We start from the raw sequence: 15,286 nt of genomic DNA on the forward strand, positions 1-15,286 counted from the left end.
CACGTTATCGCAATGCCATGACTAAAAATTGGTTCCAACCAGTTTCTGTTGTGATAATTTGATTCTATTGAGCACTCATTTTGGTCAGCAGACTTACTATGTTAGCGTCCATTAAGCCTTTAGGGTGTGTGACTAGACTGAATCATCACAATTGAAATTGGGTTTTTAAATCCAAGATCCTTGGTAGGTCAGTCCATGATCAATGTGCCCCCCAAATGAGTATTTGTTTCTGAGATGAGTAATTCATTCAAGTAATTAATGAAGATAAATCCTCAAAATGAGATGAAGATAGTCACTCGCTTGAGGAAGCAAACTTGAGATAAGCAATGTACCTCATATTATAGAACAGTTATCCAACCAAGTGACCAATATATGGGCGCAATGAGATGAGCAAACTTGAGGAAGTTAAGGTGATGGTAACTTATCTTTCAAATATTCACGTATTCGTGAATGTCTTTGCCCTGAATTTTAACAGACATTGAATGAATGAATCTTTGACGGAAGTACTTAAACGGTGCACTTTTGTACTTGAACAATTCTCTCAAAAATATGGGCACCATCTAGTTTAAGATAGTTTAGACCGTACTCTTAATAATATGTTAAGAGAAAAAAAAAATCTGATAAAAATCCTTTGAATTATTAAAAAAAAAAAATCCTTTGAAATATAAAGAAAAAAATTTGTTGGAGGTTAACAAATCCTACAACTTTAGAGCGTGAAAGTCTAGAACGATACGTTGTTGTTTGAACCCAATTCCACTAAGTGCTCCACAATCTCATTCATTAGTGCTCCATCATGATTTGTTTAAAGCCAACTACTATGGCACGGTAGCCTATATATATAGGCTACAACGAAGTAACAAACACACAATTCATCAATCAATCTCTATGATCATCCAAGCCTTTCCGGAGCAACCCCTCTCTTTCTCTTACCGGTGATCACACTCCAGTCCCAATATCCTCAGGAGCCGACTGTCAGTGCCACCAAACCCTCTGTCAACGTGCTTCGGTCCTAGTCTCCTCGGGAGCCGATTGTAGTACCGCGACCACAACGGTTACGGAACCAGGCAAACAAGGGTAACGCTCTCGCAAACCAACCAAGCTAAAGTCATGCTTTAGCAAGTTCTCCCCACTTCTCAGTGATTTTCGCTCTGCTCGATCAACGACGTCGAGTATCGATCGTGTGACCTAGAGAAGATTTCTCCTCACTGGGATCTTCCTTGAGAAAATTTCTCCTTACTCAGATCTTCCTTAAGAAGATTTCTCCTTACTCAGATCTTCCTTAAAGGAAAAAGTCAGTGAGTCTTCGAGGGGAACAAGGAGATAGGATTCTCGTCAATATTTGAAGAAGCTTAGCAAAAGTCCTCACCACGAGGCACAAAGATTCCCGCGACAAGGTTGGTGCTCTCCTCGTCCAAATTGCTCGAAAGAAGTTAGGTCAAGGGACACCCCCGACAACCGCACCCGAACGGTGCTGGCACGCCTGCGCAAAAAAGAGGTTGTTGACCAGCTGCAACAAAACTGGAGCCAAACACTTGTTATACCACAAAGGGGGGAAGCAAACCCTAGGATTTAAGCAGAGAGAGACGGCAGCACTCTTCTGAGGATCCGCTGGTACTAGAGATGCAGTGATGAAGGCGTTGATTGTGTCTTTGATCGTGCTATTCTTCAGCGTTGGCCGGTGTGGAGTAGATCTGAGTTGGGGTTCGTCTTCAATTTCAGATTTTCGTTGCTGCGTTTGGTCCAATAGGCTGGGTTCGAAGGGATTTGATTCTGATCGCATGCTGTGGTGATGGGGTCGGCTGAGTTTGGCGTGGCGAGGTTGATGACGAAGGCTGGCATGTCTGTCGCGGGGAGGGTTCTTGGCTATGGCTATCAATAATTGGATTCGGGATTGGCGGTTGAGGAGCAAGGAGTGCAAGCACTGCCAGACTCAGTGATTTAAGGCAGCTGGACTACGGAGTTGCAGCAAATGACAGCGGTGGTGGCGGCGACGAGCCTAGACTTTGGCACAACAAGCTTGCTGCCGGTGATGGGGACGGCGGTACCGGTTCTCCCTTTCTGCATCGAGTCCTGCCTTGACTGGGTACCCATATCAGTTTTTTGGGTGCCCAGTATAAGGTCGTGGGCCTGGGGGTTGGGCTGGCTTTCGGCCCAAAACAGAGCCGAATGGTTGCGCTTGAGTTCTCCACATATTTGGATTTGGAACCCAAGAGGTGTTTTAGATACTTGCTTGCTTAAATGTGTTCTTTTTATTATTTTGGGTGTGTTGTGCTTACGTGCAGGCAGATTGCTCATTGCTATATTCTATAAAAGATCTCTGTATAATCACGCTCTGAGTACCACAATTGCTTGCCTGGCGAGCAGTGTTAATTGTCCTGGGATGAACATAGTTTTGAGTTATCTACCAGTCTCTTGCATGCCCGAATTACAGATTCTAACCTCAAAATCATGGCAATGGTTTCATTGTTGGTAATTATCTTGATGAGGCTGAGAATTTATCTTCAGTTTTTGTTAGTTTCTCTATAAGTGATTCAGAATAGTATTTTATTGTACATGAACTTCCTGTTGGTATAGTACACCTCCTGGTTTGTTCTAGCTTAGCTCTAGCTTCAAGCCGTATATGGCTTGTGTCTACTTCCAAAGTTTTTCGGGATGCCATTCTAAATGATTGTAATCGTTAAAAGTTTCAATGAATTCACTTTTCAAAAAAAAAAAAAAAATCCTACTCAGTGTGACTATGTACAGTATTTCCTCTTGGCTAAGTTGTTGCTTCGGTTGTTTAGGCTAGCCTGTTTTGGGCCTTGGTCTTTGCTGTTTATTTTCTGTATTCTTAGTTTTTTTTTTCTTTTCTGGATTTGGCTCTTGAAAAACTCCTTCTGTGTTTAGTTTGGTTTTTGTTTGTGTATTTGGTTCCAACCCAGTTGCTGGGTTTTGTTGTAAACTTTCTTTGGTTTAACGCAAGTTTGATAGCTTATTCGGCAATAAAATATAAAATATAAAAAAATAAAAACTGATAATTGCAAGACTCGATGGTACTATATGATATACACACTGAAAAATAATAATTAATGTTTAAGATTACAAAACCAAATACTTAATATAATAAAGCACCAAACAGCAAGTCCAATTAATGGTACTATAAAATGAACACAATGAAAATAATAGTTAATGTTTAACATTACAAAGCCAAATAGTTAATATAATAAAGCACCAAACAACAAGTCCAAACAGCTTGAGAAACAGAGCAACCGCGTCCAACGCAAGGTTCGAAAAATCGCTAGGCGCTAGTCGGGCGGTGGCCTGGGGAGTAGCGTCCAGACGCCTAGGTGGGTGACTAGGCGGTTTTGTATTTTTTTAATTTTTAATTTAATTTTATAATATATAATTATATCACTAAGAATATTTAGACTTAAAAGAGGAAAATAATTGTTAAATTGTCAAATAATTAATTGAAACAAGGACACTTCATGCCTAGAGGCTAGACCTTTAATTAAACATGGCAGCACATGAATTCAAATTTTGAATTCTCTTCACATCACACGTGCATACTTATGCATTTCTCTTGCCTTCGCAGCCACACACTGAGAAAGGCCACCTCGATCATCGTCTCTTATTCTCTCTCGCGAATAAACCGAGAAATATTTTCAAACCAAAATCATCGTACGACTTCCAGCAATATCTCCTCCTACCTCTGCGATCCAACATGGACTTGGCTATGAAGCTTCACTACATCAAAGGGATCTACCTTTTCCAAAGTGATGCAGTTAAGGGGCTTGCGGTGAATGACTTAAAGAAGCCTATGTTCCAACTGCTCCAACTATACTTCGCCGGTCTCTGGGAGAATCCGGAGATCCAGAACAAGCCGGCCATTCCTCGTGTGTAACGACGGCGGTGTAAGAACTGTGGAGGCATGTTGTGACGAAGCCATTGATGAATGGTTGGCCATGGCTGTGGAGGTATTCGCTTGTTCGCGCCTCCACCATCAGAAATAGCATGCTCAACACGTATGGCCGACTAGTCCACTGTGCTTGCCTTGAATTCCGCCGTACTTCGCCGTGAAATCCGCCTAGCTTGTTCCACCCAGCCGCCTAGGCCCCCGCCCAGATCCAGAACGCCCAGAGGCACCGATTACCTATTAGGCGAGTCGGAGAGCCGCCGCCCAGCGCCTAGGCGGCCTGGGCGGCCGAGTTTTAGAACACTGGTCCAACGTCAGGTAACTTTTGATTATCTTCATGGCCTAATTGACAAGATGTTAAGAAACGGATGATTAGCCACGTCCATGTATATAAGTGAATATGAACACTGTAGCATGTTTCTCGGTTTCCAGATTTCTACAAATTAACAACAACATTATAAATCTAACATCCAGAAGTAAACCCCCAAATGTTTTGGAAACTAAAAAGAGTTTTCTACATCATGGTAATTCTTTGCATCTAAAATTAAAAATTAAGGAAAAATGTAATTTAAGTTTGTTCATACATATAGTGATATAGCTAGCTGGCTAATTAGAAAGAAGCTAATTAACAGACATATATATATATATTGCTGCGGTATCTAGGAGCACGTTGATGCAGCTAAGTTAAACTACAATAACTTATCACCTGTAGTTCTTAATCATGCAGGTTCATCCTTCATCAGCTCTTCCAGAAATAACTCGTTCAGGACGGTCTTTTTCTCCACACAAGATTTGAGCAGTGAACGAGTCTACATTTAAACAAAACAGAAAAAAAAAACTGCATTACTCCCTATCTCTATAAAAGAATCCGTGTTTCGTTCCATCTCTGTGTCCCTCCCGGCCCGTTTAGTATTATCTATACGACGACTCCACGGCCATTTGTCTGTTCTATCATGTCTTCCTCCTCCAAATCGTTAGAACCCCAAGTTGAAAACACCGATCAAACCAATTTGAAACTCCACTTCCTCTATGACATCAAGAAACGCAAGATTATTATGGCGGAGCCAAGTGCCAACTTGGTCGATATCTTATTTGGCTTTTTGGGTTTTCCAATTAGTTCTCTCTCTAAGTTAGAGGTAGGTGCAATGCCTCAAATTTGTAAAAGCTTAGCTAGTCTCGAATGTGATATAATTCAACCTGAATTCAATAACAGTGAGTTTTTTGAATTGAAACCAACACGTGAGGGATGGCACAACAGAGTCCTCACTTTGTTGAACAGAGTCCTCACGGGACTCTGTGAGGACTCTGTTGTGTCATCCCTCACGTGTTGGTTTCAATTCAAAAAACTCACTGTTATTGAATCCAGGTTGAATTATATCACCTTCGAGACTAGCTAAGCTTTTACAAATTTGAGGCATTGCACCTACCTCTAACTTAGAGAGAGAACTAATTGGAAAACCCAAAAAGCCAAATAAGATATCGACCAAGTTGGCACTTGACTCCGCCATAACAATCTTGCGTTTCTTGATGTCATAGAGGAAGTGGAGTTTCAAATTGGTTTGATCGGTTTTTTCAACTTGGGGTTCTAACGATTTGGAGGAGGAAGACATGATAGAACAGACAAATGGCCGTGGAGTCGTATAGATAATACTAAACGGGAGGGACACAGAGATGGAACGAAACACGGATTCTTTTATAGAGATAGGGAATAATGGAGTTTTTTTTTTTTTTGATGATTGGGAGTAATGGATTATGGTTGGGGAGCAAATAAGAAAAAGTGGCAAAGGACACGTAGGAGAGGAATCCTAGAGCGGTGGGAGATTATAACCAGTACTTAATATGTATATATATTTATAGTTTTTGTTTTGTTAGTACCTATTCTCTTGACATGCACTCCGTACTTGCTAATTTACTTTTATAAAACAAATTTAAAAATTTCAAGAAAATTAAACAAAAAGAAAAAAAATTTGAAGGCAACAAAATACTACTGACGGTTACAAAAGTGAGTTTTTTTTCCCTTATTTTTTCTTTGTAATTTCTTGAAAAGAAAATATTGATTTTGTTTATTTACTATTTTAGCCTTGTAATACAATTTTTATTTTTTGAAACAATTCAATCAATAAAGGGCATAATAGGAGTTTCAAAAATTTAACCATCATTCCCAACAATTTGCTTTATATAATAGATATACTAATACATCAGAGACAATTGTGATAAGGTTGTGGGAGCAAAAAGTGGAAAGAAGTTTTGATGCCCTAAAGAAGTGGGATATATTTTGTTTATTTAATTTATTTTATTTTATTTTTTTGTTGTAATTCTCGTGATTGGCCTTGGTAATAAAATTGTTTTTCAAATTTTTATTTTTATTTTTTGAGGTTAATTATGTATTCTTTTTTTTAGAAGAAGAAAAGTTTCCCATTAATAACCAAAGTGATTACAAAATTATTCGAATTATGGCATCAAAACTACGACACAAATTCCTAACCTGATCATTAGTTACGGGTCTGTCAATATAAATAACATCCATGAGTCAAAAGGACATAACCCTTAACCACCCATGCTCGCAGGCTACAATGAATAGTAACTAATCCTGAGTGTAACAATATAACCTCGTCACCAACAGTAAGACAAACCACTTTACTCTCTTCAACTAGACCATGTGCAAGTACGGTTCACCATCACGTTGACAATACAACAAATATTCTCGGGAAAAACATCATAGAGATGACACAATAGTGCGATCAAGACACCAAAACAGTGGCATCAACACTCCACTAAAACACTGAAACCCTCACCCGAAAGAGGAGAGACTTATTAAGCCTAACCACGAACTAAAAAAATAAAACCCTAGAAAAGCAAAGAAATAAGCTACCATAATCAACTTTCCTTCTCGCTGAGATGCCCTCTCCTCGCTGCCCCAAACTTTATGTTGTAACCTGCCTCTAAGAATCAGCGCCAAACCACCACGGATCTGCAATAGAGACCCAATCCACCATCGTTTTCATCTGACAAAAAGAAAAAGCCTCCCATCGTAGCCCACAATCCTGATCGATCACCTCCCACCGCCAGATGAAAATGCACCCACCTGGCCACACCCTTTGCACATCAATGAAGCTAGAAGCCGTCGTTGATGCAGCCAGACAAGCAAAGGAGCCCCCCCCCCCCCCCCCCCCCCCGTCCTCCCGGGTCCATTTTTTTTCCAAACCATAACTAATTTGCTCCAATTTTTGTTGAGCTCCTAGCATAACTATTCGTATTCTCTTCAATGATAGTATTGATTATAACCTTAAAAAAATCAATTGTACATATGTTATAACAAATGACTCATATTAGTCGGTGTAGACGAGCCGAGCCAAGCCAAGCTAGACGGCTTGAGGTGTTAGATTAAACTTGTTTTTTGTTGGGCTCAATTAGCGGTGTTTGAGCTTGACTAGTTTTCTTAATGAACAATTCATTTTAGGGGAAATGACCAAATTGCCCACTTGCTCCACTAACATTTTTTTAACTTCATTTACTCAAAACACTCTAAGAGATTATTTCCCTAATACCCAATTAATTCTTTTTTTATTCTTTTTAATTTTTTTGGGACTTTTTTGCCCACTCCTTCTTTCTCACTTAGAGAGAGAAGTCATCATCCACCTTGCTGTGCTCCGGTGACCTGTGCCCGGCCGCGGTCTCCAGTGGCCGGTGACCAGACTCCGGCAACCAGTGACAGGATTCCGGCAACCGATGACCAGAATCTCGAATCCGATTGCCGGACTGGTGACCGGATTCCGGCAACTGATTTTATTACCTCTCAATAATCATATTATTGCCCCCTAATAATCATATTATTACCCACAGTAACAAGTTCATTAGGATCAATAATTAGTGAAAATAAAGATGCTTTTAATTTTGAATGTTTAGTAGGTTTATCCAAATAAATAATCACATTATTGTCCCCTAATATACATATTATTGCCCCAATAATCATATTATTACCTAACAATAATCATGTTATTACCCTCAATAATCATATCATTGCCTCCTAATAGACCCCAATAAAAGCCAATTACACTATCTTCATTAGTAAATTTGTTTCCAACTGTCTCTCCTCTTTCAAACCCAAAAAAAAAAAAAAATTCTTCCACAGTGTTGTTTCCAGCAGCTGGCGTTCAGTAGCATCTAGAAGCCCAAAACTCGCAAGGTTGACTCGACGCCACAGCTTCAAAATTCGTCTGAGTTGAGCTGGACTAAACAAGAGCCTTGGATCTAATCATATATATTCACTCGTGGCTACTTGGAGTTGACTCGCTAGAATCTAAGATCGGAAAAATAGAGAAACCCAGTTCTCTGCCTCTGCTGGTGCGTAGAAGGACGAATAGAGCCGTGAAGGCTCTCTTCACCCACTCCCCCTCGACTCCACTGATTCGAACCAACGAGTTCGTCATGGCAGATCTGCAACGAAACAAGTTTGGATGATTCGTCGGCGAGCACATACACATCTTCCTAGCCGCCGCGATCGGGCCGTTCTTCTTGGAAGTGGTGACGGATCGGTTTGGGGAGATGGAATAGTGCTCGATGGAGAAGCGAAAAGCTAGAGATAGAGTACTGGAGGTGTAGAGATTGATGTGCGTCGGTGAAGCGGAACGGTGGTGGTGGTAGTCGGTGTGGTGGTAGTGGCTATGGTGGTCCTGGTGGTTGTTGAAAAAGGTAGACGACGGAGACGAGAATCTGGTGGTCTGGAGTCTGATTTCCGACATAATTCCAGCGACGGTGGGGGGGGGGGGGGAGAGAGAGAGAGAGAGAATGAGAGAAATGAGGGCAATTTTGTCAATATATGTTAAATTGGGTAAATGGGAGTAAAAAACTCTTAGCAGAGTAAGTGGGCAATTTTTAGACTAAAATTGGGTAAGTGGTCACGACCTCTTCATTTTAATTTAATAACCACCTATAATCTTGTCTTAGAATTTCTTGAGCTTGACCTTATTCCAATTTAACAAGCTTCTTGTAGATTAGAGGCTTGCACAACAAATAGGATTTTCAAATTCCTCTAATCTTTCCCAAATTCACTTGCACCACTAGCGTCAAGGAGGTGGCGAAGCTAGCGGTGACAAAATCAATTTTCATCATGGGATGAGTCTCAAAAAGAAGAGACAAAGATTATGATTTTGGTCTAGCTTGGAGGCTGTAGTAGATGAGATGATTTTCTTTCTCACTGGTTTTCCTTGTAAGTTGTATTGTCTTTCAAATTCCCACCGCCACTACAACAAAATCTAGCATTAGTGACCAAATTGTTAGTTACCACATCAATGCTGGTCACAAATACTATTGAATTAGTGACCACTATTATTAGCTGGTCACTAACACTTTTATGACCAACTAAATTCATTTATCTGCTTGTTGTTGAATTTTTAATGGCCAAAAGTTTTAGTATTAGTGACCATTTATGTCGGGTCATTAATGTTTTTACACTCTATAACAGGTGATTGTGGTTTAGTTGTGTTTTATGTTTTGTTGTGTGGCTATGCTTGTTATCATATCTTAAATTTTCCTCTAGTACTACCGAACTTCATGATGAACTAATAACTACAGCTCTCAAATGTGCAATGTTATGTAAATAGCATCATACTTCGATAAGCAAGTATAGATATAAAGTACTTGCTCATTGTTTGAATTTTGATCTTTGTTTTTACTGGACCTTGATGATCAAAAAGTTTCAATGGTTATAGCTTTCTTCCCCAAACCTAAGGATCTATGCAAAATTTATATCTTTGTGTGTTTAAGTACAATTGCAATTGTTTTGTTCCATCTATGATTAGCGTTAAGATTGTCTTATAATACAATTTGCTATAAGTTGGTATTCTTTTCCTTTTCCTCTAACTCTTAAACATCTTACTGTTTTCAAAATCCGTTGACTATATCTATTAACTGTATCTTTGTCTTTGCAGTTATTTATGACTATGATTATGTATTTTCTAAGAATGGTCTTGTGGCTCACAAAGATGGGAAGCTCATTGGCACCCAGGTATGACAAAACTTAGTAGTAATAATAGAAAACAAGTTCTAACGTTCATGACAGTGTGCTGTTTAAGTGATTTTTCTTTGAGATATAAATCAACCATGTGAAAGTTGATAGTCTTAAGCATCATGTAGCAAAAAGATGTTTTGATTGTAACTCATGAGCCTTTGCTAGATTAATGTATGGCTGAGAACATAAGGAAACAAAATCTACTGATCTGATACCCCAAATCTGAGCAAAGTATGTATTGTTAACATAAAAACCTTTTCTCAAAGAAAAAAGAACAAAAAGCAAGTGGATACTCTTCTAGCAAAGATAAATATATCCATGATACAATCTTATTCTATGGATTCTTAGTTTCATTTTGAGGAAATGTGATGATCTGTGGCCAATAGAAGGTCAGGTAGCCTATTAGATTGAGGTAGTCATGTGTTGTAGCCTGTAGCCTGTGGGTTCTTTATGGTCCATACTAATGTTTCACTTCTCCATTGTCCTCTTCAATTTTGTTTCTATTTGTCTGAAATTTTGCACTTTCCAAGAGTGAAAAGCCTTTAGCTAGGTTTAGATGCTCACTAATGATTACTGGTTATGATAGTATCCATGACAGTTTTGTGTTCTTTTTCCATTTCCTGAATGTATTTGATAAATACCAGACTGATGGGTTTTGTGTTTTTCATTTTTAGAGCTTGAAGTCACATCTTGGAGATGATAAGCTCAAGGTAAAACATATCCTCCGTTGTATTGTACTGGCTTCTGTACTTGGAAGAGACCTAAGGAAGTCTGAAGCACTGTTTTGAAATAGGTTTGTTTATAATTGTGCAGGAATTTATCAATTTTACACTTCACTATATTGCTGACTTGGACATACCGATAAAGAGGTTAGTGGAGTGGGGAACCTTTGCTAAAGCTTAACTTGTGTATGGTAAAACTTATACTCATTTTTAATTATAACTGTAGGGGTACATTTATTGAGTTCCGAAGTGGGATGATTAATGTATCACCAATTGGGCGAAACTGGAGCCAAGAGGAAAGAGATGAATTTGAAAGATATGAGAAGGTTAGATACTTATGCAACAAAATAGTTAAAGAATTAAATCATTTAATTCTTTATAAATCATCATATTGGTTTGCAAGTTCACAACGTATGCCCGAAAATGGTTTCTATCCTTCGTGAGAAGTTTGCTCACTTTAACACATTTTCCATGGGAGGACAGATAAGCTTTGATGTAAGTGACAGTTGATATTCATTTATGCTTGGTAGCATCCAAGTAGCAACTACTGGTATTAGCTTAAATGAATTTATAATGCAGAATGGTGAAGGTCATCATTTTAGAGGAAGATATATCAAAGCACATCAATTACAACTGTTATATGTGACAAGTTGCACAAGTTGCACAAGCTTGTCTTTCTTTCTCTTGGATTTTGTTGTCATCAAAGTACTGAAATTATTTTAGGCTTTTAAATTAGTTTTCAAGGGACATGTACTTGTGAACATGATCAATAAGTGATAATGTGGATCAATGTATTTAGTTTAATACAATTTCTATTATATAGAAGTTTTATTAGTGTTGGAGTTCCATGTTCAGCTAGTTATTGTTTGATAGCTATTGTAATAGACCAAGATAAAAACCTTATGAGATAAACATTTTTTTTCTTCTAATAACCAAAAGTTTAGTGGCCTTAAAGTTTGGTCGTTGATATAAGCATGGGACTCGGCCTTTAGTGACCAGATCACGTGTTTTAGTGACCAGATTTGTTACCTTCAGTGAGAAATTTTGTGGTCACTAATTCTGTAATGATTTGTGACCAAATAATTTTGGTCACTAAAACTTTTCATATTAGTGACCAACAACCATAATTTGGTCACTAAAGAGAATTAGTGATGGGCCTATAGTGACCACTCAGTGACCAACAATATTTGGTCACTAATCATATTTAGTGACCAAATTGACTATTTTTAGTGACCACTATAGTGGTCATTAATGCCAGGTTTTGTTGTAGTGCGCTTCGCTCGGTAATATTGGGAATGTAATCACAAAATCTTTGTACATGTCTTAGTGATTCAAGCTAGTTTCTAATGAAGATCATTAAAATGAGAACTTTCTTATGAGATCCACTTTTTGATCACATTTCCGCAAATCAACTGTTAGATGTTTAGATATTCAGGTACAGATCATTTATGCAATTTGTTAACCAAATTGAAAATAGTTAAGGCATTCATAATCGTGATCTATCATTTATGAATATGAATGGTTCGGGTTTGATAGATTTGGTTCGTCAATTGATTTGATATAGTTTAGTACCTTAATGATTAGTAATGTGGAAAAAAAATTTCAGAAGTTTTCTACTCATGCATACATAAATATTTAATGGTTGATTTGCGGTAATGTAATAAAAAAGTGAGCCTCCCAAACTAATGATTAGAAAGTCCTCATAAAGTTCTCATTTTAGTGGTGCTCATTAGAAGCTCTCGCGACAATTAGTACCTTTCATACTTGAATAAACTTTGCAATACTTTATTTTACTTATTTTATAATAAAAATAACAACTATAAGTTAGTTAATGAAAATTGATTAAAAAAAATAATCTACGACATCATGTTATATAAAACAATTTTGAGCAAACGAGCTGATTTTCAACAACCCAATTCGACTTCAAGTTTAGATATAGTTGTCTAGTGATTAGCTGCGAGTTTTTCAACCACCCAATTCGACTTCAAGTTTAGATACCCAATTCGACTTCAAGAGATCAAGTTGTCTAGTGATTAGCTAAGAGTTGCTCATGAGCTTCGCGAGTCGAGCATGCTAGAGTTCAAACTTGGCTTTTGTCTCATTTACAAGCGGAGCTCAAATGAGCTAAATATGAGCCGAACTCAATGCAAACTTGAGATGTATCGAGCCGATTTACAGTGCAATATCAACTGTATCAGAGACTAAAGTTAAAAGCTCTCAATTTGTACCGCTCGGATCTGAGCTTGTTTAGTCAGTAATTTTTAAGCATAATACTTGTTCTCATAAGTAGGGAAAGGTTTCCATGGTAACATTATCTTCAAGAGGTAGCAACACTGCACAAATTACTTTCTAACGCTTGAAACAAAGTGTTTTCTTGTTCAAAGATGCCTCTCACTCTCTCAGTACGTACCTACAGTCCTACTGTTGGCTTCTCACGGATCGTATCTGATATCCTACTCGGTGCCAATCCTCTTTCAAAAGGCATCTACTTTCAGATGCTATTTTCTTGCAAGTTCCAATTATAATTCACAAGTCAGAATCCTGATTCATGCCTAGCCTGATTATGCAGTGTCTATTAATTGCATATATATAATATATATTCGCCTGCCCATCTTCTTTTGCAAAGCATCTACTTTCAGATGCTATTCTCTTGCAAGTTCCAGTACGTTAACCTCACAGGTCAGAATCCTGAACTAAATCTGAATCATGCCTGCTCAAACAGTCAAATATACACTCTTGCCAATCTTCTTTTACAAAGCATCTACTTTCAGATGCTATTTCTTGCAAGTTCTAATCAATTTCACTCTGAATCATGCATGCGTATTTATTAATTCGATTTAATTTTTGGTAGTAGCGGGCTCTGTCTCTTTTTTGCCACCTTTTACAAGTCCAAGAGTTTAGCAGTTTGAGTTCAAGATTAAGAGTTTAGGTTTTGCCACCTATTATTCAATGTTTATACAGAGAGAGAGAGAGAGAGAGAGAGAGAGAGAGAGAGAGAGAGAGAGAGAGAGATTTGTTCTCCTGAGAATTGCTAAAGCCTAAATGGGACTATGGAAGTGTAAAATTTGATACCTTAGAATTACGTACTCTTTTTTTTTTTTTTAGTGTGTCAAAAGCCAAAAACAAATGACATAAAGCCAAGTGTGAAAAAAGCAACAAAATAAATATGAAGTAAACAATCATGAAGTTTAAAAGATGTAAAAATAACCATGCTACCTTACCATGACTGACAAAACTTAACCAACTCTGATCTCACGATTATATCAATTTTTTTTAACTTTTATACATATATGTATTCTCGAATTAAGTTGATCCAATCATAAACTTGCTTAAGCCACCTTAGCAATTGGTGTTGTTATTGAACGCATGAATTGATGCACCGCAAAGAGAGAGACCAACTGTCAACTTTGTAACTTTTGTTTGGTCATGAGCTGATCTCGTAATGAATTACAAGGTTAGCTAGGTTACAGTGCGGTCCCGTGAATATGGTCATGGACTCATGGTCCCAAGCTGGTTATTTTGGTGTATAGGTCGGTGAGCCTTTCCTACAAATACCGTTCAGACTTCTCTGTTTAGGCAGAGATTTGTATTGCACTTTATTTTTTGAAGTACTTTGTCAGTTTATGGTATTCTTGTTTAAAACTCTCTGTTTCTTTTTCTTTTTTTGTAAGTAGATCTGGATATTTCATTGAAATGAAGGTGGAGGATGCTAGAAATCACATTCATATACTTGTAAGCTTAGAAATCAAGCTACAATGGCAGAAACCCTAACCTGATGAAGACGACGAAGCAAAAAGAGAGAGAAAATAGATTGGTATTGATGCGTAGTAATTTTACAGAATGGTAGACACTTACAGAATGCTATTTATACTAATTGACTGAAGCTAATTAAGCTCGAGGATTATTCTAGATTATCATGCAGATGATGCTACGTGGCCACCACAGTACGGTCCGAATTTGATCTTCATGCAAGTTAGCTAGCCGCACACGGTGAAGTCATGCAGAACACCTGAGCTTGAGGAGTTGATCTGCTACACATTGGTGAGGCTCAAGAGCATTCCTGCAGCACAGGCTGTTAATGAGCTGGCTAGCATCACATGGAAGGCAGGCACATGTACCTGCACTCATGTTGAACTCATTAGCCTCATCGCTAGGCATTGTCTGCAAGGGTTGGGCCCTTGGGCCTGGAGAATATGTGAAGTAAGTGTAGCTTGCTGGGCCTCGCTTTCTATTGCGACATTTTTGCTATCATCACCACTCATCTCCTTAACAGAGGAGACAGTGTGGCTCACCGGTCACCCAAAAGGAGAGAGAGGATAAAACTAGAGCACCACTAAAATAACACCAGAAACAAAACATTTATAGCATTTTATCAAAAAAATAATAATAATAACGAACAAACAAAATAAAACCAAACAAAACATTTATAGTAGTCTTACTCGTGCCCTTCTTCTTTTACAAGAAATCTGATCTCAAGTGCTATTTTAGTGATCCGATTACTGCATCTCTCATGGAGTAACAGTCATGCATCGATTAATCGATATGTGATGCGTGTCTTCGTCTTAGCCCTTGAGAGTCTAGCACTATGTTGATCGGTCTAGATTTTCAGCTAGGTGAAAGGACTTTAATTAACAAAACAGTGCACATTGAAAAATACAA

At 38.2% G+C, this 15,286-nt stretch overlaps 1 protein-coding gene across 1 annotated transcript; it reads left to right on the forward strand.

The window, feature by feature from the left end:
* The first annotated feature begins 8,559 nt into the window (after window positions 1-8,559).
* LOC112170159 (phosphomannomutase) lies at window positions 8,560-11,184 on the forward strand. The gene is made up of 6 exons (XM_024307343.2): window positions 8,560-8,587; window positions 9,826-9,902; window positions 10,580-10,615; window positions 10,719-10,774; window positions 10,854-10,953; window positions 11,158-11,184. The coding sequence occupies exons 1-6, from the start codon at window positions 8,560-8,562 to the stop codon at window positions 11,182-11,184; spliced, it is 324 nt and encodes a 107-aa protein (XP_024163111.2).
* Window positions 11,185-15,286: the final 4,102 nt, after the last annotated feature.

This window comes from Rosa chinensis, chromosome 1, assembly GCF_002994745.2.
Source record: "Rosa chinensis cultivar Old Blush chromosome 1, RchiOBHm-V2, whole genome shotgun sequence".
Taxonomy (NCBI): domain Eukaryota; kingdom Viridiplantae; phylum Streptophyta; class Magnoliopsida; order Rosales; family Rosaceae; genus Rosa; species Rosa chinensis.